Source organism: Verruconis gallopava, assembly GCF_000836295.1.
Source record: "Verruconis gallopava strain CBS 43764 unplaced genomic scaffold supercont1.29, whole genome shotgun sequence".
NCBI lineage: Eukaryota > Fungi > Ascomycota > Dothideomycetes > Venturiales > Sympoventuriaceae > Verruconis > Verruconis gallopava.
In genome coordinates this window covers 184,911-207,839 of record NW_015622165.1, presented here as the reverse complement: position 1 = coordinate 207,839, position 22,929 = coordinate 184,911, and the positions used below count along the sequence as shown (strand labels likewise).

Below are 22,929 nucleotides of genomic sequence, written 5' to 3'. Positions count from 1 at the left end.
ACGCCGAGCATAGGTGTGCATCGGACTGAGATGATAAGACATAATTGCACAGTCTATTTATGCCGTCTACTTCTATTCGAAAAGAACTATGGACTGAGATTTCAACGTTGGCTGTCCGACTCTTTTTTTGGTCGCGGCGCGCCATCTTCACGTGCGACTGAACTTTCCAAAGCTTCCCTCCTTGGCGGCGTCTGGCCCATGCGAACCTTGTTCCTCTCGAACTCCTTCTACGCATGACGACAAACACTGCCGAAAGTTGACCGCATCTCCAAGGTCTTCGGCACGATCCGCCGAGCGGTGTATGGCACAGTCGAGGTGTCGACGACGGCTGCGGGGAGGAAGGAGGCCGACGTATCTCCTGGTTTGCGGCTGCCCCTTTGGTTCGCGACGACGAGCTTGCCTCGCTCGTCATGATACTCCACGTTGTGATGCGTGTGGCCAAATGCCCACATCTTGACGCTGGGCGACGTCCAGCACGCCTCCAAAGACAGATCCGTCGCGTACCCGGACGTCGTGGCGCTGTTCCTGTGTCTTGGAGCGGTCGCCCTCTCGTCCACGCTTGGGCTATGATGCGTCACGACGATGATCTGGCGGTGCGGCTCGTCCTCTGAAATCGTCAAAACTTGCTCATTTAGCCACCTCAGGTCGGCCTCGTGATCTCCGTTGTGTTTTTCGACCGTGCGTCCTCGAATCCCAGCGGTCTCCTTGAAGTCCTTCAATCGTTCTTGGAGAGACGCGGCTTGCTCCGGGACGATGCGTGACCAAAGCGTGCACCCGAGAACCGTGACCGTGCTGTTGAGATCGTACCGCCGTCTGTCGAGTAGGATGAATCTCCTTCCGTGCTTCACGTTCATATTCATCTCGAATTCTCTCATCTTTCGGTTCGCCTCGTCGACAGTGAGATAATGATACTCGTGATTGCCCATGACGTAGAAAATTTTCACCCCCAAATTCGTTTCCAACAGCCGCTCCAGAAAATGAAAGAGGCCTTCATCCTTGACAAGACCAATATCTCCGAGAAGAAACAGGTTTTCTGCCTGAATATGCAGATTAAAGGTCGCGTAGCTCGGTTCAACAACTGATGTCTCGAGGTGAAGGTCCGAGACGATTTGAAGCTGCCACGAAAAAGGGAATGCCATTGTGAATAAGTCACAATCAGCATGATGTGAGAGGGCACATGGTTTTCATTTTTAAAAGAAAAAAAAGTATATTGCAAGCCTAATTGAAGAGAAAATTAATTGGATTGGACGCTGACAACGAATACAATAATCAGAAACCGGCCCAATGCCAAGTAAACACGTGATGTCCAATGCTCGTGCGGGAGATATCGTCATAAAAGTCTACCTCTGCTGACATTGCTCGCCCTAGCCATGCTGGGTATCTTGCTGCAGATATAAATCCTGTCATTTAGTGTTATAAAGCATGTCTGAAGAGTATAGTAATGTACGGTTTGTGCACATCCATTTACCTTGAATATTAAGAGCGAAGAACATTACGAGCGAGGGACAAACGTGATAGGTATCGTCGGTCCAAAGCGCGATGATATCTCACGGAATAGAACAGACCACGCTGTGACTTCTTGCTTATCTACTTTTTTGCCTTTCCACCCAGCCGCTAGTGCTTTATCAAGTCCGGTCAAGAGTTCGGCAGCAGGTTCATCGGGCCAGCCGAGATGGCGAGTTAGTATTATAGCCTTATAGAAAACGCAAGAATTTGAGCTGTTCCATATATTTTTTATGGCTTCACAGGTTGCATTGCGCAAGGCCAAATAGGAAATATCATTGAAACGTGCTGCTGCCTCTGATGAGCCGTTGGGTGGCAGAGTTGGAATGGCGCGCTATCCACACTGGGAATCACTGAGATAGCAGAGTCCACAGTCACGCATCACGCTACCTGCTGACTTTGGCGCGGCAGGAAAGCAATCGTAAGGGTGTGCAGTTGTTGTTTGGTTCTGGAATAACAGCGAGCGAACAAAGTTATACATAGGGATAGCTTTGTCACATAGATGGTCTGTTTCCCGCCAAGTGAGCGCGCTCCCAACTCCGGTTTAGTGTTTAGATCATGTTTTGACCCCACATCATATGCTTTTTCATCCTCGCTTTGAGCTAGAGATATTGTGACTCGAGCTGCTCCTTTCAATCCGGCGCGATCGAAATTCTGACGCATAGTGTGACAGAGCGATGGCAAAGCATCACAATCTGAGTCAAACTCAACACATCCTGGCTTGGGATATATTTCCGCAGCAAGCGTGAACCGTTTGGCACTGATAAGTTCAAGGGATTGGTACTCCGGCCATTCCGTATCCAGCCTTTCATATTTCATCTTGAGTATGGCCTGTGTTTTTAGATTGCCATTTTTGGTCCAATCATCACTATCGAAACAAGAAGTGCCAGGTTGAAAGTCTCGGCACAGGACGATCCGGAGATGGCGTAAAAAGGAGAGCTGCTGCAAACTTCTGAGGACTGCTCGATGCTTGGAATGGTACAGCTGTCGATGGTCTAGGCTATCCCAAATGTCCAGATAACGAACCATCGCACGGCCTTCCTACCCAAGAAAATCAATGAACCTGGGCATAGCAGTTATCCGATCTGCAATCATGACTCTGGACTTGAAAATGACAGGGAGAGCTTCGAAACGAAGCTGTCGCGAAGTCCGTAGCAGCGGAGGCGATAACAAAAAGTTTGAGCTCGACGTCTTCGCTACTAAGTTTCAATGGGGGGAGAATTTTGCCCTCTTTATCTGCGAATGGTGCCAAGTTGTCAGCGAGATGAGTGAATTCTTCTTCTTGTCCATCAAAGTAGTGCTTATAGATAAGGCCACGAATTTCTCTCAGGACCCGTAGGAACGGGCATCCTAAGCTGCTGTTTCTTCGTGGCGTAGTGATATTCCCATTGGGCGACGTGATGACAAAAAGCCGTGGATATAATAGCCGACTGCCACCAGGATTGCGAGCCAGCCATGCATCCGCAAATGCATCCTCTTCCCAATATTCTTCTTCTTCTAGGACCCTTTCATCCTCGGAGAAGTTGTCGTCGGAGGCAACATCCAGTCCATCCTCTTCTTGTTCCTATTCCTCTTCTTCGTCTTCCGTCTTGTATGATCCATAGTCAGACTCCTTGTCGCTCCTAGTCTCCATGAGATCTGTCTGGAATTGAGAAAAATCGTCATCCATATCTTAAGAAAATTGAGTCTTCAATTCGTCCGTGCAACCGTAGCCAGTTGGTACAAATCGAGGTCAATTATCGAAGTACGAGCGAGGGGTGAACACTAGCTTATTCACATACAAGACTGATTAATTTTACCTGTATGCTTCAAGGCTGTACAGCAGTTACCGAACCACACAACGCTAGCATTAAGCAAGTTTCGTCAGAAACTCGAGAAATGTCGATCCATATCATTTTATTTGCACGTGATAAAGTATGTTATTCAAACTAAGTTAATGGTACATCTTAGTTAGAATGGTTAGACTGGACGAACAGTCCGGGTGTGGTAGCTCGGTCAAGATGACTGCGGATGGGGACTGCCAGAACTACGCGGCGACTCAGGGAAGGAGTAGTGCACAGACCAATCAATACTGCGTGAGTTAACGTTACGGACATGTCATTGGAGCGCTCGCCTATCATGTCGAATTTTGAGTGGATTGTGAAACATGAATCTGCGTATTTGCTTTCATTGCAGCTCAAATAGGATGATATAGTCATCCGTCTCCTCAGACCGGAGATTACTCTTTAATGAGAGATCTCGTGCCACATCGATGTTAGATCGGTAAAATACTTGTGCTCATTCCATGGCTTGTCATATTCTTTAGATCTTGGACAAAAAAAGCTTCGTTCTGGATGAGAACCTTGTATGAATACACTCAACAGAACATCTAAAACGAGATCAAGAAAGCAGAGCCCTTGAGGGAGCCTGGAGTTTGTATGTGCTTAACTATCAAGAAAATTGAGTATCCAGATGAGACTGTAGTTGTATTAGCAGTATTGGCTTTCAATCTTGCTTTACGTCACCTTCCTACGTTTAGAAGATTGTGAACGTCTGTGCTCGTATGCTCTAAGGACAAGTAGTCTTTCTCAGCTGTTCTCAAACGGCGTGCTTGTTTGCAAACAAAGGAAAAATATGTGAGTACTTACAGGAGTAACAAGTACGCTTCACGAAATAGCGCAGTAACCACAGGCTCATCTCAAGAGCACTTTCAAGTATTGTGCGGATGTTGCGACGTTTTTGATCAAAATTGGAACAGACACGACGCCAAGGCAATGCTATGTATTCAGCGAAGATCTTCAGACACAAGAATGCGTTGCGGATTATGGAAGGCCCCGAATCTCAGACAAGCTAGTTGCGAGGTTAGCAGGATAAAGGCTGTTGGCAGAAGGATGCGACGGTAGAGTAAAGGAAATGTAAAACTTGGATAACGGTGTCCCCAAACTAAGAAGGCAAGCAAATCAGGAGATGAAAATATTTCAAAATTCATATTTGGTACTACGCTCAAAAGAGCTCAGGGGCTGTCACGACACCCCATTTTGAGTCGATCGTTAATGCCACAACCTATGCTACCTACGCCAATGATTGAAAAAGAAACTAGCAGTGCGCCATCTAGTTCTCCTTGATAAGCTTGTCAAAGTCCTCGCTGCGAGCCTCAGGCTTTCCGCCATCAATCTTCTTCGAACCGAGCTTCTCCTTCGCGTACTGAGCAGCATATGGGTTGAGGCGGAGCATGACCTGCTTGTTGACAAGCGGGTTCTTCTTCTGCGTGTATGGTCGCTTGTTGACACCGCTTCCCTTAACTGGCCGCAGAACAGACTGAATTTCGGACGAGTTGATCAGCTTAGTAATGTCTGGTTGCGAGACGGTTGGGGCTGGCAAGAGGAAGTCCTTCTTCAGGGCAGATGCCTCCTTAGTTGAACCATAGACCTTATCAAGGGCCTCGAATGCACTGGAAGTCCAGATAATGAAACGACCAAGGTGACCACCCGGTGCAAGCTGTAGCAGATTGAGAGAAAAGACGGAGCTAGTTTCCACACCAGGAATGTTGCGGAAAGCCAGAGGAATATCCTTTCCGTCAGTCTCTGGGTTGTATACAATGAGAGGGCCCCGTCGCTGGCGGTATCGTCGACCTCGAAGCTTACCCTTGCCGGCACGCATCTTTCTCGACTTCTTGACCTTCTCGACGTCTGGACCAGCACCGATGGCTGACAACAGCTTGATAGCAGCACTAGTCTTTGCAACGTTGAAAGCGGAGGAAGACACAACGAAGGGGACCTCTGGAACGCTTGAGATGCGGTGACCGCGGGCGAGGAGGAGAGGCGCACTGGCGGAGGCAGCAATGGCAGAGGCAGTGGCGAAACGCTTTTGGCCCAGAGATAGCTTAACGTGCCACTTGCGCCAGACCTTGGCTGTTGCATAAATTAGTACTCACGAAGTCAAACTCAGAGGAGGGAATCATACTTGGAGCGAACATGCGGCCAGCTCTGCACATGTTACCAAAGGCAGCTTGACCGGCACGGTGGGTACCACCGCCGGACACACGAGGAATACGAGCGACAGCACGACCTGTTCAATTTTTGTCAGCGTCAGATATTTCTCGGTTTAGATGCCAACAGAGTCCTAACAATGCCGACTATGCATTTGTACAGATCTCTGTGTCCAATTGTACGGACTCTCCTCTACATACCGGTACCCCAGGATTCAGCAGAAGTCTGATGACCAGCCTTCTCACTCACAGCATATGGCTGTCTTTTGTTCTTCGCCATACCGGTGTGCACGCTCCTGCAATTATAGTAATTAGCATTTTACGTTCCTCTTCCCATGTCGTGTAGCGAGATTGAACGCACTGGACAATGTCCGGCCGAATTGGCGCGAGGAAGACATTTGGAAGAGGGTGCGATTTGTTGCTGGGGGCGCCATCGGCACCAATGATGGTGACGGTCGGTCGGCTCGTCATCGTCGCGGTGTTGTGCTGTGAGGTTAGTTACAATTATCTCCAACTTCTGGGTTTGCGAAAAAGCTAACTGTGGATCTAGCAAATCGTGTGTGTGGTCTTGGCACATGTTAGCGCCTTAGCGCCTGAAGTTCGGAGGCATCACGTGATCACCTTGCCGTCTTCGCTTCCATGGTTTGCTAGACAGGAGCATGTAAACGCTAAATTGTGCGATACTGTTTAATGCTGATAGCAAATCTAACTAAGAGTACCATGTTACGCATATACCTTAATACATTTGTTACAGTGTGGAGATTGTTATCCTTTACATGATAATGAAGACAGTTACAGCAGTCCTTTCAGTCGCTCCTCCAATGCCTTGAGTTTTTACATCGTATCATACACCGCACTTGTTCCCGACATTGTGGTAATTGCGATGCACAATTTTCTCACACCTTGGATAGATCGTCTGTATGATACGACAGAACCTCAATTAAAATGTGCAACAGTGCAATAGAGTTCCCTGTGCCACAGAATGTATTTCGCGCTCCGATATTCGTCTTGGTTCACCTTGGTAGTATATTCTCCAAAATAACAAAAAATCTCCTACGAGCTCGAGAATGTCACGATTTGGGAGGAATGAAGTCCTTCGCATAAATAGGTAGACATTTGTGCCTGCTCGCGGCTTGATCATCCCTAGGCTCCTCGACTCTTTGCGCATTGACCGTATAAACGAAGAGCGTTTCTTGCTTATTGTTTTGGGCTCCATGCTGTCGTCATATGATCGGACTTCCCTATGAGATTGCATTTTTAAACCACGGAATTGCAATGCTGGGGTCCTCGAAATAACGTTCTGATGCCTTCTCCATCGTATTTATACTCCTTCCTTCTCTTTCCCACAGGTACGTCGCCATTGATTCCTTCAAGGCGTAGGTGGCAGGCGTTTCTCCCGTATTCTTTGGGCGTCCTCCGCGGTAAGGGTTTTATTGCTGTATGACCAGATTGAATCCGCCGTTTGCCTATACCATCTCCTTAATGGTTCGAATGGCTCCGGATCGCCCTCCTTTCGTTCCCAGTCATAGAACAGTATGCTGTACGTTGAGAAACCTATTGACAGTTCGTTAGTGTCGCTGCTGAAATGACGCCATTTTGTCGCGCCAGCCTTCAACGCATACCGATAATCAAACCCCATTGTACCAGCTTTGTAGCTTTATTCCATCTTGGCCGCGCCCAAGCAAGTTTGTTCCTTCGTCGCCATTTCTTTTCAAACCGAAATTGCTCCTTTTCAGAAAGCTTACTGAAGTCAGGAGGCCATTTTTTCTTTGCACGATACCGATTGCGAGTGAAATCAAAAGGCTCTATCGGCTGTTTAGGTGCTTTGAATATACGAGGAAGCCATGACATGATTGTTACAAATGCACGATGGCACAATGCACGACAAGAAAAGATGGATGAGATCTTGTGTAACTTTTCGGGGGTCAGTTACAAGCCACACAAGGCGCACACAGAAACGTCTCGATCGGGCATAGCGTATATCGAATTTCGATACTGTCATTGTCTGACTCCGCCTAAAAGATCAGAGTGTCAAAGGAATTACTCACATATAGCTGCCTCCGATCCATTTCCAAACCCTTTACTTCGACTTCTTCTTTGAATAGAGCAGAAAGTAGAAGTCATGGCGCCAAATGAGCCGGTACCCGATAGTACACTGAAAATCGAAGTTCGTTGAGAAGCAAAAAAAAATGGTGTGGATTCAATTTGCTCACAAGAATATAGAACACAGAAAAGCGAGACACGCTTGTTGAGATCGAAAAGAAGTATCAAAAGTATGGTGCATGTCAATATGTACTATTCATGACGTGCTAAGGCTTGTACAGAAAATGGCAGGATGATCGCGTCTTCGAGGCTGATGCTCCTACATTTGATGAGTTTCCTATTGACATCACTAACCATGAGTTACACTCCAAAGTTCCAAAATTCTTTGGCACGATGGCTTATCCGTATACTAACGGTCTGCCTCACTTGGTTCGTGTACTAAAGGAACCTAGATCTGAAATGTGGCTTACGGAATTTGAAGGGCCATGGCTATACCATGTCGAAAATCGAATTCCAAGCACGAGCAAGCCGTCACTTAGGCAAGCGGACTCTGTTTCCTCAGGGCTTTCACGTGACTGGAATGCCTATCAAAGCAGCTGCGGACAAAATCAAAAACGAGGTTGCTATGTTTGGTAAGAACTTTGAGAATGCACCCAAGGAGGACGACGAAGCGGATGACACTCCCGTACCTGCGCCGACGCAGAATGTACCAAAGACGGACGTGACTAAGTTCAAGAACACCAAGCGTGGGAAGGCTGCGCTCAAGGGAGCAGGTGCACGCTACCAGTGTAAGGCTCATAGCACAACTTCTGTGTGTACATGATATCTAATTCAGGATAGTTCAAACCATGTTGTCCATGGGTGTCCCTATCGATGAAATCCATAAATTTGCTGATAGCGTAGAATGGGTTAAACATTTCCCACAACTGTAGGTCAACTCAAATCTGAACCTACTAGTATGACATGTCAGTAACATCCTCCTCTAGTTGGAGAAGAGATATGACTGCTCTTGGCTGTTCCATAGACTGGCGCCGTCAATTTTGCACCACGGATCTAAACCCATACTACAACTCCTTTGTTGAATGGCAAATGCGCAAGCTGAAAGCCTCAAATCTCATTCAATTCGGCAAGCGCTACACCGTGTACTCGCCTAAGGACGGTCAAGCTTGCTTAGATCATGATCGATCTCAAGGTGAGGGTGTCAATCCTCAGGAATATCTTGCTTTGAAGTGCCAAGTCGCAGAGTGGTCCGAGACCGCAAAGGCAGTAGTTGAAGACAAGCTACCGCAAGATGCTAAGGTCTATCTTGTCGCCGCCACTCTTCGACCAGAAACAATGTATGGGCAGTCTAATCTTTTCGTCAGTCCGCAAATCACGTATGGCATTTTCAAGGGGAAGAACGAGGAATATTACCTGATCACCAAGCGAGCGGCTAGGAACATGGCATACCAATCGATCTTTGAAAATTTCGGTGAGGTGAAAGAAGTCTTCGCAATATCTGGGAAGGATGTAATTGGCACGCAAGTCCATGCACCCCTCAGCCATCTCGGAAAAGTGTATGTCGTTCCCATGGATACCATTAAGGAGAATAAGGGAACCGGTGTCGTGACAAGTGTCCCCTCAGACTCCCCCGACGACTTCGTTATGAACAGAGATCTGGCGAAAAAGCCGGACTTTTACGGCATTCAACAGCACTGGGTTCCCACGGAGCATTTACCCATTATTGAAAGCCCAACACACGGCAATCTCATTGCTAAATCAGTCGTTGAAAAGGCTAAAATAGCCTCGCCAAAGGACACTGCCGCGCTTGCTCTTGCCAAAGAAGAAGCATACAAGGAAGGCTTCTACAAGGGCAAAATGCTTGTCGGTGAGTGTGCCGGCAAACCAGTACAAGAAGCGAAAGAAATCATTCGCAAGCAACTGATTGATTCTGGTGACGGATTCCCATACTCAGAGCCTGATGGACTGGTGATTAGTCGAAGTGGCGATGAGTGTGTTAGTGCGCTGCTGGATCAGTGGTTCCTTGCCTACGGCGATGCTTGTCCACAATGGAGAGAAAAAGTGATTGGCCATGTTAAAAACGAAGACGGGGAGGGCTTCAATGCCTACAGTTCAGAAACTGCGAACAGCATTGAGCGTACATTGGGCTGGATGAATCAATGGGCGGTGACGAGACAATTTGGGTTAGCCATCAACTTAAGGGAGTTGGCACATCTACTAACCTTGGTTACAGTCTAGGCACCAAGCTTCCATGGGACAAATCCCAGCTTGTCGAATCGCTTTCAGACAGCACTATCTACATGTCCTACTACACCATAGCTCACTATCTCCACTCTGACATCTTTGGGTCGAAGCCAGGTCTGGCAAATATCCCACCGTCGAGTATGTCGGATGAGTTTTGGGATTACGTTTTCGATCTTAGTGATAAGGCTCCCGAGAATATACCAAAGCAGAGCTTGGATGAGATGCGTCGGTCGTTTAAGTTCTGGTATCCACTCGATGTGCGGATTTCAGGAAAAGACTTGCTAAATGTAAAACCGAGTCATCAATTCCAATCGAAGAATAGAGACTGACTGCACGCAGAACCATCTCATCTTCATGCTCTACATACATCAGGCTATTTGGGGTGAGAAGCCCGAGTATCTACCTCGAGGCATAAGAGCCAACGGTCACGCGCTTATGAATGGCGAAAAGATGTCCAAAGTGTGTTACAAAAATCACAATACGCTGGCTTGACGTGCTAAATGTTAATTTAGTCTACTGGAAATTTCCTCACGCTGGAAAAGGCCATCGAGAAATATGGTGCCGATGCAACACGTCTCGCGTTCGCAGATGCAGGTGATGGAGTTGAGGATGCTAACTTTGAAGAGGTCACCGCAAACGCCGCAATATTAAAGCTTTACGAGCTTCGAGCATGGATGAAGCAGGTTACGAACGACGCTCGCATTCTTAAGGAAGGGGAATCTTTTGAGAGTGTAAAGGCCTCAGAGAAGATACATCAAACCGATGTTATCCAGCGTGATGGTGAGAAGAATTTCCACGACAAGGTAAGGTCTACCCATCTTTGATCTTTCTTTTCCTAATCTAAAAATTCAGATTTTCGAGAACGAGCTCAATATCCTCTATGCAGAGTCAGTCAAGCAATTCTCCCTTACAAACTACAAAGCTGCTCTCAAATCTGGTTTCTGGGATTTCACTGGCGCGCGTGATGCATATCGTGTTGCGACTGGGGCAACAGGTGGTATGCACCGTTCATGCATTCTGCGCTATATCGAGATGCAAACCCTTCTCCTTGCGGCCATAACGCCACACTTTTCGGAATATATTTGGTTGGAGGTGCTCGGAAAGAAAGAGACCATTACGTTTGCAAGATACGAAACAGTACCAGCGCCGGATGAGAGTCTGACTGCAGCTATGCTATATTCTAGAATGGTGCAGGGTAACATTGGAAGCACCGAAGGTGCCATGCTGAAGAAACTGGTATGCTAAACCAATTCTCTGCCAGACGTTCTGAGAGAGTAGCTCACCTTCTATTCACAGGGCAAGGGCAAAGGTGTTCAATATGATCCTAAGTCTGATAAAAAGCTGACGCTTTATATTGCGTCCTCCTATCCCAAGTGGCAGGACGAGTTGATCGCTCTTGTCACAGAGAGCCTTGATGGACTAACATTAGATGTGAAGAAAATCATGCCGAAGGTGAGCTCTTCTTGACGGCCCGAAGGTGACTGTGTTCTTACAAAGCTTTTTGTAGATCGACAAGAAGAACAAAAAGGCCATGCCGGTAAGTATCCATCCTACGCCTTTTGTTTTTATATAAGGGACAATTTTCTCATTCCATTTTAGTTCATAATGTCTCTTAAGCAGTCGATTGAGAAAAGCGGGTCCACTGAAGTCCTAGACCGCAAGCTCGCCTTTAACGAGGTTGACGTCTTAAAGCATATCCTTCCCTCACTGAAGGCAACTGTGTACAAATGCAAGGAGATTGAGATTGTAGAGATAGATCCAAATGCTTCTGAATTGCCTCCAGCAGCACAGTCAGCCGTGCCGGGAAATCCTGGTATTGACTTCGCGAATGTTTAAAGCAATGGAACTGCTTCATTAGAAGACAATTGATGCGATGCATGAATCTGATAGAAAACTGTCAAAAACGATGCCTTGGACTCTCAGAAAAACTAGAACCATTACTGGATATTTAGATCAGGTCATAAAATTAAACAAATTTTTTTTCAACTGAACGTGTTTGAAATGGACGGGGATGCGCGAGATATTAGGCTGAGGGAGCCTTGCCAAGCCCCGACGCTCCGATCCCCGCAAAAAAGTTTCGGAGGCAAAGAATCGATTTGCAAAACACTACTATTCTACCACAACTACGAGAATGTCGCATATTCAACGATAACAATGACTTCAGAAGGCAGAATAAAGAGCATCAGTCGCATCGGCGCTTCTGCTGCACAGCTGGAAGCCCAATCGCAATCAAACCCTCCTGCACATTTGACTGCTAAAGAACGCGAAGCTGCAGAAGCTGAACGACGAGCGCTAGAAGCAGAGAAGGAGTATGGGCGGGGCAAGAAAATAAACACGAAGCGCGTCAAAGATGTAAAAATGCGGCGGCAGTTGAGCCAGCTCGAGGGAAAATTTAGACAGGCTGCGGTTCGAGCGAAAGAGGCGGAGATCCTACATGAGCATGAAGCTGGGTTTATAGAGGCAGAAGGGGAATTGGAAAGGACGTTCAAGGTACGGCAGAGTGATATCAAAGCCGCTGTCAGTATTGAGACAGCCAAGAAGGGCTTTGAGCTGAAGCTCGATGACCTTGGGCCATACAAGGCAAGGTATTCCCGCAACGGACGCGACCTACTTCTTGCGGGCGCAAAGGGACACATTGCCACTATGCAGTGGCGCGATGGAAAGTTGGGTTGCGAGTTACAGCTTGGTGAACATGTGCGCGATGCCTGCTGGCTACACAACAGTAATTCGTTCGCAGTCGCGCAGGCAAGAAAGGTGTATATCTACGACCATGCCGGAGTAGAATTGCATCAGCTAGACAACCACACGGATCCGGTGTTCCTCGAATTTCTGCCCTATCACTTCCTGTTGGCGAGTCTAGGCAATCACGGCTGGCTAAAGTATATGGACACGTCGACTGGTAAATTTGTATTCGAGACGTCCACGAAAAAGGGCACACCTACTGCTCTCGCTCAAAATCCTTACAACGCGATATTGCATTCTGGTCACCAAAATGGCGTCGTCCAGCTTTGGTCCCCTAACTCGGCCTCACCCTTGGTCAAGATCCTCGCACACAAAGGTCCTGTACGGAGCATTGCAGTAAACAGGACAGGCCACTTTATGGTCACTACAGGCAGCGACATGCGTATGGCCGTGTGGGATATCCGAGCATTCAAGCCTGTGCACAATTACCACCTCCGCCAGCCAGGCACTTCTGTCGCTATATCCGACCGTAATCTCGTAGCTGTCGGGTGGGGCACACAGACTACTGTATGGAAAGGCCTCTTCGACCGTGCAAAGTCGGACCAAGAGCGCTCAGGTAGTCCTTATCTACAATGGGGTGCAGAAGGAAAGCGTGTTGAAAGCCTTCGCTGGTGTCCTTATGAGGATGTCCTTGGAATTGGGCATGACCGGGGTTTCTCTTCAATGATCGTTCCTGGAGCGGGAGAACCAAACTTCGATGCCTTGGAAGTGAATCCTTACGAAACCGTCAAACAACGCCAGGAAAATGAAGTACATAGCCTCCTCAACAAGCTGCAACCAGGAATGATATCCCTTGATCCGAACTTCATCGGTAATTTGGATGTACGTTCGCATGAAGCGCGACAGCGGGCAAAAGATCTGGATAGAAAGGATGAGGATCCAGTGGAGAGGGCGAAGAATAGGGGCAGAGGACGAAACTCAGCTCTAAGGAAGATGCTAAGAAAGGAAAGAAGCAGGAATATCATCGATGAGAAGCGAAGTCGTATTGAAGAGATAATGAAGAAGCAAAAGATGAGGGACGCGAAAAGAATGAAACGTCAAGAGGAGACCTTTGGCCCTGCGCTTTCGAGATTTGTAAAGAAGGGGGGTGGATGAAATAGGATCCCAGATGGCTGAATTTACAAGGAGCAAGGTCTCTTCTCCATGAAAAAGATGGATCAGTCTGGTGATATCGGACAAAGCTCCTGATTTTTGTGCTTATAAGACGGGAATACTCGAAGCGAGCGAAAATGGTTCATACTTGTTGGAACATGACCACTAATTAAGCAGTCGCTCTTCTCATCCATCAAGTTCTGACAGTAACTCACAAATCTCTTGTGCGAGAATTAAGATATTTGCACGACTATAGACTATACATATGCCTTTAGGTGGTGCTACCCATAGACATTTCTTGTTTGCAGTATGAACTGCATGATCTTTCATGGTGCTGCAAGAGTTTCTCAGAGCAAGGGAATGCATATTCCCTTTGCGTTTCATGCGCGGGAGGTTAGCAAAGGTCTACCCTCTCTCCACGACCAACGAGATAGTATGATGTCCTCGTCTTATCAACGCCATAATCCAAGGTGTTTTGCTCTGGTAAAGGCAAACTGTCCAACTTGATCTCCACTTTTCGAAGCTTTTCGCATTCACATGTTGGTGTTCCCCAAAGGAACCGCCCAACCGAACGGCCATCTTTGATCAAAAGACCGACCCCGCCGGCCAAGGTATTTGCGAATTTCAGACCAGGAACGCGAAATGCGTGCGCTCCCGTAATGGTCGCCGTATCCCGACTATAAAGAGCTACTCGAAGCAGAAAGGTAACGTGACAGGCGGGACAAGTGATGTCGACGATCCTCATTGTGAGAGCTTCACCTAAGTGTATGGTATAGCCATGACCGAGCATCCAATCAATAGGTGACCTCGGGTTTCCTACCGTACTCTTGAGTGATGAATTTGAGAGACCTAGGGCATCACCAAGCTCCCTCGCTCTTTGTTTCCAGTTAACAGAGGGTTCTTTATTTTTTCCAGAGAGATCACGGAGATAGTCTTCCAGAATGTGTAAACGGCTATCCTGCGAAAGTCTCTGCATGATCTGGTCAAATGGCTGGCCGAACATCCTTTCTCCCACCGTATGAACGAACTTCTCGATATCTTGTCCATGGCACCTGTATGTCCACTCGAAGATATGTGCAAGATATCCCATGTTGTCTTCCCATCCCCAAGCTGCGCCAGAAATACCCGTAACTGCTCCAACATGTTCTGCCTTGATAATCGGGTTCAGATTTTGGAAATCCACGTCCTTGTACGTAGCTGGAATTTGCTGTTCGCCCAAAGAAAAGTAACGCAAATCAACGTAGCCCCAACTTCTTATCGCCGCCTCATTTGGTCTTGGGTAAACATCTTGTGGAGCCATAAGTAAAGGACTGTAATCCCCACGACGAATGCAATCTCGTGCTATCTGTAGCAAAGCCTGATGATCGTCGTCAGGAAGCTCATGTTCCGCTATGGGACTCTTCAGTATAGCAAGAAATGCATAAAAGAAGTCTCTAGAGTTTGTGACGCCTCGTCGAGATAGGAAATCATACGCATTCGCAAACGCCGTAGCTTCTCCACAAAGATTCAAGTCCCTTGCTAGAGTGAGACCTCCTACTTGCCATGGACACAGATTGTTCCCTATCCCAATCATCACTTCCAGCATCTTGCCATCGCCAAGCTCCGCCCACGTAGCATCTAGCTCGTGCATGACTGTTTCATGTTGAGGATTAGGTTGTAGAAGGACAAAATCTTTGAGCATAGGCACCAGTCGCTTGCTCTTTGAGAACTCCATCGCCGTCCACATACGACTCCAGTACTTGGCATTACATATATCGCTGATGCCGCATGCTCGTTCCCTTACCGTCTTTCCGAAACGCATAGCCTGGACGGCCGAGGCTTCAACGTCATGAAAGTCAATCAGCACAAAAGCCGCGTTGCTGTATATGTCTGCGATGGATTGAATCACATTCATCTTGATATCTTGTTGCCACTGAGGGATGCTGATATAATCATGCCAAAGCTCGAAATCGTCGCCTACAACTTCTAAATTGCCGTTCTGAATGCCGCGATATATTTGTACCGGTCGTTCGAGGACGACCCTCGCTAGCTCTTTTGCTTTCGGTCCAACTGTATTTCTTGAATACTGCAAGCTCGCTACACCAGAATGCCACACGTGAGATACGGCAGCGTATTTCTCAAACCTTAGCAAACAATTGAGATGGCGATGATATACTATGATCGCATCTGAGAGTGAAGATACCACTATTCTGTCGCTCCATGGCTGTTTTTTTAGTTGAAATTTGAGTTGGCTTTCAAGTGTGAACGTTCTAGCCAGAACTGCCTGAGGATCGATAGACCTTTTGCACTCGCAGCAAGTGAGCTTCTTGATGTCAACTCCTGCCCAGATATGTTCAAACACACTATCATTAGTGGAATCTTCCATTGTGTTCATTCCTGATTAGATCGAGAGCCGAATAGCTCTGTGTAGTATGTAACAATATTTGAAAAATGATATCTCTACTCCTTAAACGTGTTCTGCTGTCGCCAAGGACTGCTCTCGGACAGGTAAAACAACTCATCTCGCTTGCGTTTGGGACGGGATAATTATGTAAGCGGAGGTTGAACATGTGAGGTCTTGGTCTTATTGCGACAATAATGCTGGCTTTGCGGGGAGTCTGTATAGACATTCATCAATGCAAAACTACTATGCGCGCAAGGAATTCTTCAGTTATCTCATAGGAATTGCCAGCAATTAAGTAACTGTCATCATTGAGTGACTGAATGGGCGACGTCAGGCTTTGAGCATTTCTAACAACCTATCCATTGCGAATCATGAACGCTTGCAATTAGGTCGAATAAGATTAGACTTACGGAGTACCCTTAACATCGGCTGTAGCTAATTTTGATGACAGGTTTGAATAAAGTTTTTTGATAAATTCAAACTTCTGTTATTTTTGCTTTTTAGTTTGGATTTTAAGTCGTGTTCAACATTGCGCAAAACGAATTGTTGATTTTTCTCTTCGCTTTAAAAGGCTTAATATCATTCACGCTAGTTTAGACAGTTCGACCTTGGCCACTAGGAGCATATAATACAGAAGTAGATGTTCATATGCTGAGAAAAAGGAAGATGTTTTTTCCGTACTCTCATCTATTTGTTTGTGAATTATTCAGCCTCACAATTGATATGAGCATCATCACACTTTCTCTTCTTCGCTTTGCTCTCCGTGAAGAGTTCCGTCAACTTTCTTATTCACGAAAAGAGTCAAGTACTCAGATATGTCCTTAATAAAGAAGCAAGTTATCAACGCAAGTCCGCCAAAAGCAAGACTGGTCAGGTAAGTTGTGCTCAAAGACATAGCGTAGCCCCTCTTGGTACCAGCTCCAACGGCGGCAAGGATAGTTTTGTTCATCCCCGGAACCGCTTCAAGCGCTGCAGTCGTACCGTTCGCAACTCCTAGTAGGAGATCGGTTGTGCTCGAACTTGGGAGGCCAGCAGAAGTAGCAAATGAGACAACCTCTCTTGGAAGGTCTACAGTGATTCGACCATCAAAGACTGCCAGATATATGGCGACTAGTAGTTGTTAGACATGAATGCGTTGAATGAATTTTATGTATAATCACCTGCGACAGTGGCTGTTACCGCGCGAGTCGAGCCATGGAAGGCCTGAGCAACACCAATTTTCTCCGGTGGCACAACAAGTCCGGCCATGACAATACTCAATAGCTCCAGCCATCCAACAAAAAAACCCGACATTGCAGTACACTGTTTCATGGTCAGCAAGGACACCTTGAACGTTTCTGAGGCAACGAACAGCGATAGCTAGGCCTTCTCGATGCTCATTTGCCATTCCTAGAAGCCCTCCAAATATGCAAAGTCCAGTGGTGGCAGCGACGAGCTGAGTTCTAAAATGTCCGATCCGATGACAGACTGGGCCCATCACAATCTCTCCAATGGCAAGCGCAGTTCCAGTTGTACTCTGGACAATCAAGCCGATCAGCGCGAAATATAGTATGCATTCCTAGGGCTAAACTTACGCTCAACCAGCCAATCTTCATATTATCGGTTGTGTATAACGCCGACACATGTGTGGGCCAGAAAACGTTCAATGCATAATACGACATTTGGGCGATGGCGCCAATAATGACGGCCAGATAGTAGTTCCGTATCTTAAAGAGGGACATAGGTAGGATAGGATCTGCAAGCGGCATATACACCTCTAAATAGCGTCAGCAACATGAACGAAGAAGCAGAAACACTGATAACCATACCATAAAGTACGAAAGCAATGAGTCCCACACACCCTAAAACAAGCAGTGCGATGATCTTTGCGCTATTCCAAGGATCTTGCTGTCCTCCCCAAGCTACAGAAGGCTATGTTAGTTATTTTCCGCAGCGGTTGTCGAGCTCGTGAAACGTACTGAGTGCCAACAGAAGGCAGACAATCGCACAGGCGTATATGCCAAACCCAGCATAGTCTACCTGGAGAGCTTGCTTTACTCTAGACTTTCGAGCTTGTAGATCGTGGAAGGCTGGCGGGAAGTAAAATAGTACGAAGAGGATCAGCGAGATGCCGTTCACGATTGCGGATAGCCAATAAGTAAACCTCCAGCCGCCGTTGGAGCCGTGAACGTTCTGCACGATGACACGACCGATCAAAGGTCCGAAGCCTAGTGTTGGAAGGACCATGAATGAAATTGCGCCCTGGCCCCAAAATCTGTACTTGTTTGGAACCATCTCCATGACGAGCAGCGGATATGATATCTGGACCGCGGCGGCAAATCCCACGAAGACACCTGCTCCAATCAACCAGTTGATGTCTTTTGCCGTCGCACCCAGAATTGCTCCCAAGACGCCTGAAAGTTCTCCGGCAATTATGAAGTAGCGTCGTCCGATGGCATCGCTTAAAGATCCGACGAGGATAAAGAAGATACCTTGACAAAGCGTGTTGATCAGTGTCACAAGGGATATATTGCTCGACGGGCCGATATCAGCATCTATAACATTCAAAATGTTGACCGGGATTGCGTAACCAATGAAAAGGCCATTTGCCATGAAGATGATGGCCAAACAGGTCCCAAGGAACCGGGGTGACCTCCAATAACGCTTCTCAATATTCTCGTAATCAAGACCTAGATTGACTGGTCCATCGTGATGCTTGGAGCTAGATACTTCGTCCACATGGGCTACGTGCCCTTTCGTCTCCGAATTTGCGAACATAGCTGGGGAAAAAGGGAGAGAACGGCTAGGAGAAAAGAGTAAGCTGTACTGTAGCTGGTACAACCTCCTCTCACCTTCTCTCCCAGCCCTCAAAAGCCTCTTATTTATATTTCAGATTTGCTCTAGAAACCCACGAGGCCGTCTTGGGTCATCGTCTCCACTAAGATCCAGAACGTGCCGTAGCGACGCTAAGACAAACATCTGGGGAACGGCATTGTTGGAGAATGCAACGGAACAGGTAAAGAGATGTACATCCTCGCCAATCAGAGTCTTGCATCCCCCCCAAACCGCATCACTATTGGCTCGACTATACTGTGGACCAGAGAGCGCGGCGTGCGATGAGTTCGAAAGGGAACAAATCAGATGAACACGTCGGGTACAGAACCGAGACTCCGCGAGGACTCCGTTCTCCGCATTCATTCTCACCCTACCCCACAAACTCTGTAGTCCTAAATCCTGGCTTGGGATTCGCAAGTTCGGGGAAATGGGGATTTTTTTTTTTAGTTTACTATGTCTTGCAGACAGCCTTTGCAAGTGTTTCCTAGACGCTCGGTCCCTTTGGAAAGGTGCACATTGTGCTTCCTTTGGCGTGAAGTGCCCTCATGAACGGGGATGGTCGGATGTCATCACACGACAACAGAAGTTGTCAACCACTAAAATGTGCTTGACCATCTGTCACTAGGGCCAATTCTTTGGCAAAGTCTCAAGAATTAAATATATATTAGCAGGAAACAATAAGGTGTGAATCGAATCAACATCTCGACATGTGTGCGAGGATGCTCTTACATGAATATCGATCATGTCAACTCTTGGGAATCGTTTCTGCGGAAGATGTCTACTCTAGTTTTAGCGCCTTGAAACAACGGTCGAAGCTTAGCGGATGATTCACGTTGTCAGAATCGTTGAGGTGATAATAATGAAATGATTTCGTGAACCACATTTTGGAAAATTGTATCTTGCCTCGGTCAATGGTCTCGCTAAAATGTGTCGGAGATGTTGAGGATCCTGGTCAGTGTTCGTCCATGAGTTACGCGGAAATTCCTTTTCCGCTCAAACACGTTGGTTGGTCGGCTTGTTTGTAGTATTGGAAAGGAGGAATGGGTAGCCGTGAAAGAGTGTTACGTTTGTTTGGAAATCTAGCATGGTAGCTCTCGAGCCTGCGGAATACGTCCCCTTCATTTACAACGCTCTCCCAGCCAAGCGTAGATTTGAAGTACTTTATACTCCGCGACGTGATCAGAACGGGTCAAATATCGTGATTCTCATCCACGGGTCCGTCGGGTTCCGCAAAGCCTGCTTTTGATGAACCTTCTTCGCAACTCTTCTGTTGCGGCAAGCTCCAGATATCCGGTCGAAAACTACGAACTCTCGCATAGTTGATCCAAAAGTATCGGTTTCATTTTATTGCAAGATTAGAGGGTCTAAAGAGGCCCAAAAAATCAAGGACTCTTCATAGAGCAGGTTCTTAAGAGTGCATATGCTGACTAGAATCCGAGCCAAATGCTAAAAGCAGCCTCAAGTTACTTGCACCGGCGGTCAACGGAACTAAATCGCAACGTGTGTGGTGTTCTTCTCCTGTGACTACATTTTACAGCTTATTCAGTGGTTCTTATTTGAAGACTTCGATCGCTTGATATCTTTTTTTTGCACCTCCTTGGTGCCCGTGTAACCTCTACAGATCGGCTTCGTCGAGAGAATAGAGCCCAAGGGCAGAACTTAGCATAGAGAGACCGAAGGTGTAGCGTGTTTAATTGCTGACCTCCTTCCAAGTAACTCTCAATGACGAACTATGTCACCAAATATTCCACCAGCTCCGGCCAAGCTCTTGAACCAAAAAACCACACTTGCAAGGAGTGCCTGGATGTGGATAAGAATTTTGACCGGAAAGTGAAGAATGGAGCTTAGTACCACTGCATCATCGCATTTCATTGTCCTTCATTCCTGTTGAAAGTACAGCATCTTGCGCTCAGAGGCCTAGAGAACAGATCAAACCTCCACCACGCCTGAGCATCAATGGTGTCGAAGGCTTTTGGCTTCTGCGAAGTTCCACGATGTGTTTTACTTTTCTGCCTTCTGTATATCGCCAGAAACAAATAGACGGATTGGGGGCATCTCCACCATGCGCGGCATTCTGAAGGTGCTTGCCAAAACACTGTGCTTGAATATTTTCAGAAACAAAATTAAGTCAATCGTGTTCTTAACCTCTTTGCTGCAGATTTCTTTTTTTTTTTTTTTCCTTTTCCCTTGCTGCGTACCGATAGGGACAAATTTCAGACTCCGTAGCAGATAATCTGATGCTGCGCGTGGGCACGTGGAAGCTAGGGCAAGCTTGCGCAGGGTCCTTTTCCACAATGACGTACCTACCTACAGCCTCCGAAGTTTGACGTGTGTGGACGTTTGCATGATCAAATGAGCAATCCTGTTTCCCGGGTTTTCGCAAGAAGGGCCTCACATCTCAAGGCGTGTGCTCTCGAACCCAGAAAGCTTCGCGCAGCATCACCCCATTCGCGTTTGTCGAACCTCTGCCAGTTCAACTCTTTGTCCCAGAAGAACCTTGCCTTCAAACCTCCAGCCATGGGCTCTGACGAGGACTACGCCGCGTTCCTCGATAAAGCCAACCAAGATGTCTCGGGTGGTGCCTCCGCACAATCGGCAACCAAGTCCAGACCTAAGGCGACGAATACATCCGTGCCGTCGTCTCTACAGAAGATAGAGGCATACTACACAACTGACGCCGACGAGCCTTTCGAGCCAGTGTCGCTGAAATGGGAGGGCGACGGGATACCCTCGGCAAGTGACTTCAGTGACCTCATAGATGCCAAGGCAGAGAGTATCAGTGCGAAGGAGTTTGATCCCGCAGGTCAGTATGCAGAGCTCATTGAGGCCGTGAAAAAGGAAGGCTGCGGCGAGGTAGGATATTTCAGGGTAGCGCTGGGCGGAACGAGGAGCGAAGTCTGGGTCGTGAGTGCAAACGGAAAGGGGAAACTGGTCGGGCTGAGAGCTGTTGCTGTGATGTCGTGAGGATGCCGATCTTGAAGGCGGCGTGGGAGAAGTGTCGTGTCTTGTGGCACGGAGAAAAGACAGGGATTAAATAGCTATGCTGTGTACCGGGAGTATTCCCTTTGGCTAGCTAGAGACTCTAAATCTTGTTACGGCCATCATGTGTGTGGTATTGCGACTGGAAGAACGTGAGGAAATACACGCAAAATTTGTCGGCTCAGAGGGCTTAGTGTTTGTACACAGGAACTTTATGAGACGCTCCATCCATAGTATGTTGGATTAGCCTCTGAATCGCCATTCGGTAACTCTTCAAATACGTCCAGTCATTTGAAGAATCCAGTCCAGCCTCTCTATCGCTTTTCTTGTCTTTCATTGCCGGAGTAGCCTAGAGGAGCAGAGCGGTCGTCATCCTTCCGTCGCCACGACTCATTCGAAACATTTTTTTGCCTACATTGACGTATCCATCCATTCGATCATCAAAAACTGTCCATTTTTCTTGCATATTTGATTCGATGCAAGAACAAAATTAAGTGCACGTCAATTACGATCAGTTTTGGCGACCAGATCCAAAGTGCATCTGTCCTCGTAAATCACGGCCCGATGCTCAGGCAAGAAATCTCTTCTACATTCTAGGCAGAGCCGTTATAACAACATATTGGAAAGAATACTGTGGGCGCCGTATGGCGTTTGTCTGTAGAACTGGATAAGAATTTGACCAAAGAATGGTATGGTCATATGAAGACGAGACCCGCATCGAGGCTCTCCACGTTAAGAACAGAGAGACGACACCTGGAATCTTTTTGACTCGCAGTTGCCCGATTGGAAAACATAAGAGTTTACGATGCGCACAGAGAATAGGAACAGGCAGGTTGAATGTCTGCGGAGCTCATTGACACAAACGTCTCTCGCTGCCCGCTTGCGCTGTTGTCTGTTCCGAAAACGACAGACAATTGCGACAACGAAGTTGAACGATCTCGGAACACTCCGTGATTGGTTTTTAAAGAAACGGGTCAAGGGTGGCGAGTATGGTGACTCGAGCCAGGATTCAGATCAGAAATACGGTGAGCAATTCCCAGATATAAATCCCCGCACCATTGGAGCTCAGCGACAGATCTTCATTACAGTGTAGCCGTCCAACTATGCTGCTGTTCATCGCTTGATGCTCAAAAGGTCGCCTCACCCAAACACCGCTAAGGGC

General features: G+C 47.2%; 8 protein-coding genes across 8 annotated transcripts; 3 read left to right on the top strand and 5 right to left on the bottom strand.

Annotated features, from left to right (window-relative positions):
* Positions 1–21: 21 nt before the first annotated feature.
* Positions 22–1,228, bottom strand: PV09_07423 (uncharacterized protein). Its single transcript, XM_016361186.1, has one exon. The coding sequence runs from the start codon at positions 1,137–1,139 to the stop codon at positions 228–230; it is 912 nt and encodes a 303-aa protein (XP_016211006.1). The 5' UTR covers positions 1,140–1,228; the 3' UTR covers positions 22–227.
* A 3,214-nt stretch (positions 1,229–4,442) lies between these two features.
* On the bottom strand, positions 4,443–5,996 carry PV09_07422 (uncharacterized protein). The gene is made up of 4 exons (XM_016361185.1): positions 5,832–5,996; positions 5,672–5,766; positions 5,446–5,550; positions 4,443–5,393 (listed from the first exon to the last, which is right to left on the bottom strand). Exons 1-4 carry the CDS (start codon positions 5,939–5,941, stop codon positions 4,594–4,596), a joined length of 1,110 nt encoding a protein of 369 aa, XP_016211005.1. The 5' UTR covers positions 5,942–5,996; the 3' UTR covers positions 4,443–4,593.
* Positions 5,997–6,124: 128 nt separating this feature from the next.
* On the bottom strand, positions 6,125–7,380 carry PV09_07421 (uncharacterized protein). The gene is made up of 2 exons (XM_016361184.1): positions 7,093–7,380; positions 6,125–7,024 (listed from the first exon to the last, which is right to left on the bottom strand). The coding sequence occupies exons 1-2, from the start codon at positions 7,319–7,321 to the stop codon at positions 6,840–6,842; spliced, it is 414 nt and encodes a 137-aa protein (XP_016211004.1). The 5' UTR covers positions 7,322–7,380; the 3' UTR covers positions 6,125–6,839.
* A 58-nt stretch (positions 7,381–7,438) lies between these two features.
* Positions 7,439–11,743, top strand: PV09_07420 (leucine-tRNA ligase). The gene is made up of 13 exons (XM_016361183.1): positions 7,439–7,637; positions 7,694–7,743; positions 7,795–7,942; positions 7,995–8,301; positions 8,354–8,441; positions 8,500–9,696; positions 9,747–10,044; positions 10,097–10,216; positions 10,270–10,560; positions 10,610–10,993; positions 11,054–11,209; positions 11,265–11,294; positions 11,357–11,743. The coding sequence occupies exons 1-13, from the start codon at positions 7,593–7,595 to the stop codon at positions 11,591–11,593; spliced, it is 3,351 nt and encodes a 1,116-aa protein (XP_016211003.1). The 5' UTR covers positions 7,439–7,592; the 3' UTR covers positions 11,594–11,743.
* A 131-nt stretch (positions 11,744–11,874) lies between these two features.
* Positions 11,875–13,882, top strand: PV09_07419 (uncharacterized protein). The gene has a single exon (XM_016361182.1). It carries the CDS (start codon positions 11,912–11,914, stop codon positions 13,592–13,594), a length of 1,683 nt encoding a protein of 560 aa, XP_016211002.1. The 5' UTR covers positions 11,875–11,911; the 3' UTR covers positions 13,595–13,882.
* A 103-nt stretch (positions 13,883–13,985) lies between these two features.
* Positions 13,986–15,956, bottom strand: PV09_07418 (uncharacterized protein; the record flags this gene model as incomplete). Its single annotated transcript, XM_016361181.1, has 1 exon — positions 13,986–15,956. The coding sequence occupies one exon, from the start codon at positions 15,954–15,956 to the stop codon at positions 13,986–13,988; it is 1,971 nt and encodes a 656-aa protein (XP_016211001.1).
* A 711-nt stretch (positions 15,957–16,667) lies between these two features.
* On the bottom strand, positions 16,668–18,731 carry PV09_07417 (uncharacterized protein; the record flags this gene model as incomplete). Its single annotated transcript, XM_016361180.1, has 6 exons — positions 16,668–17,084; positions 17,135–17,276; positions 17,326–17,490; positions 17,549–17,730; positions 17,783–17,875; positions 17,933–18,731. 6 exons carry the CDS (start codon positions 18,729–18,731, stop codon positions 16,708–16,710), a joined length of 1,758 nt encoding a protein of 585 aa, XP_016211000.1. The 3' UTR covers positions 16,668–16,707.
* Positions 18,732–21,109: 2,378 nt separating this feature from the next.
* PV09_07416 (uncharacterized protein) lies at positions 21,110–22,177 on the top strand. The gene has a single exon (XM_016361179.1). The coding sequence runs from the start codon at positions 21,141–21,143 to the stop codon at positions 21,750–21,752; it is 612 nt and encodes a 203-aa protein (XP_016210999.1). The 5' UTR covers positions 21,110–21,140; the 3' UTR covers positions 21,753–22,177.
* Positions 22,178–22,929: the final 752 nt, after the last annotated feature.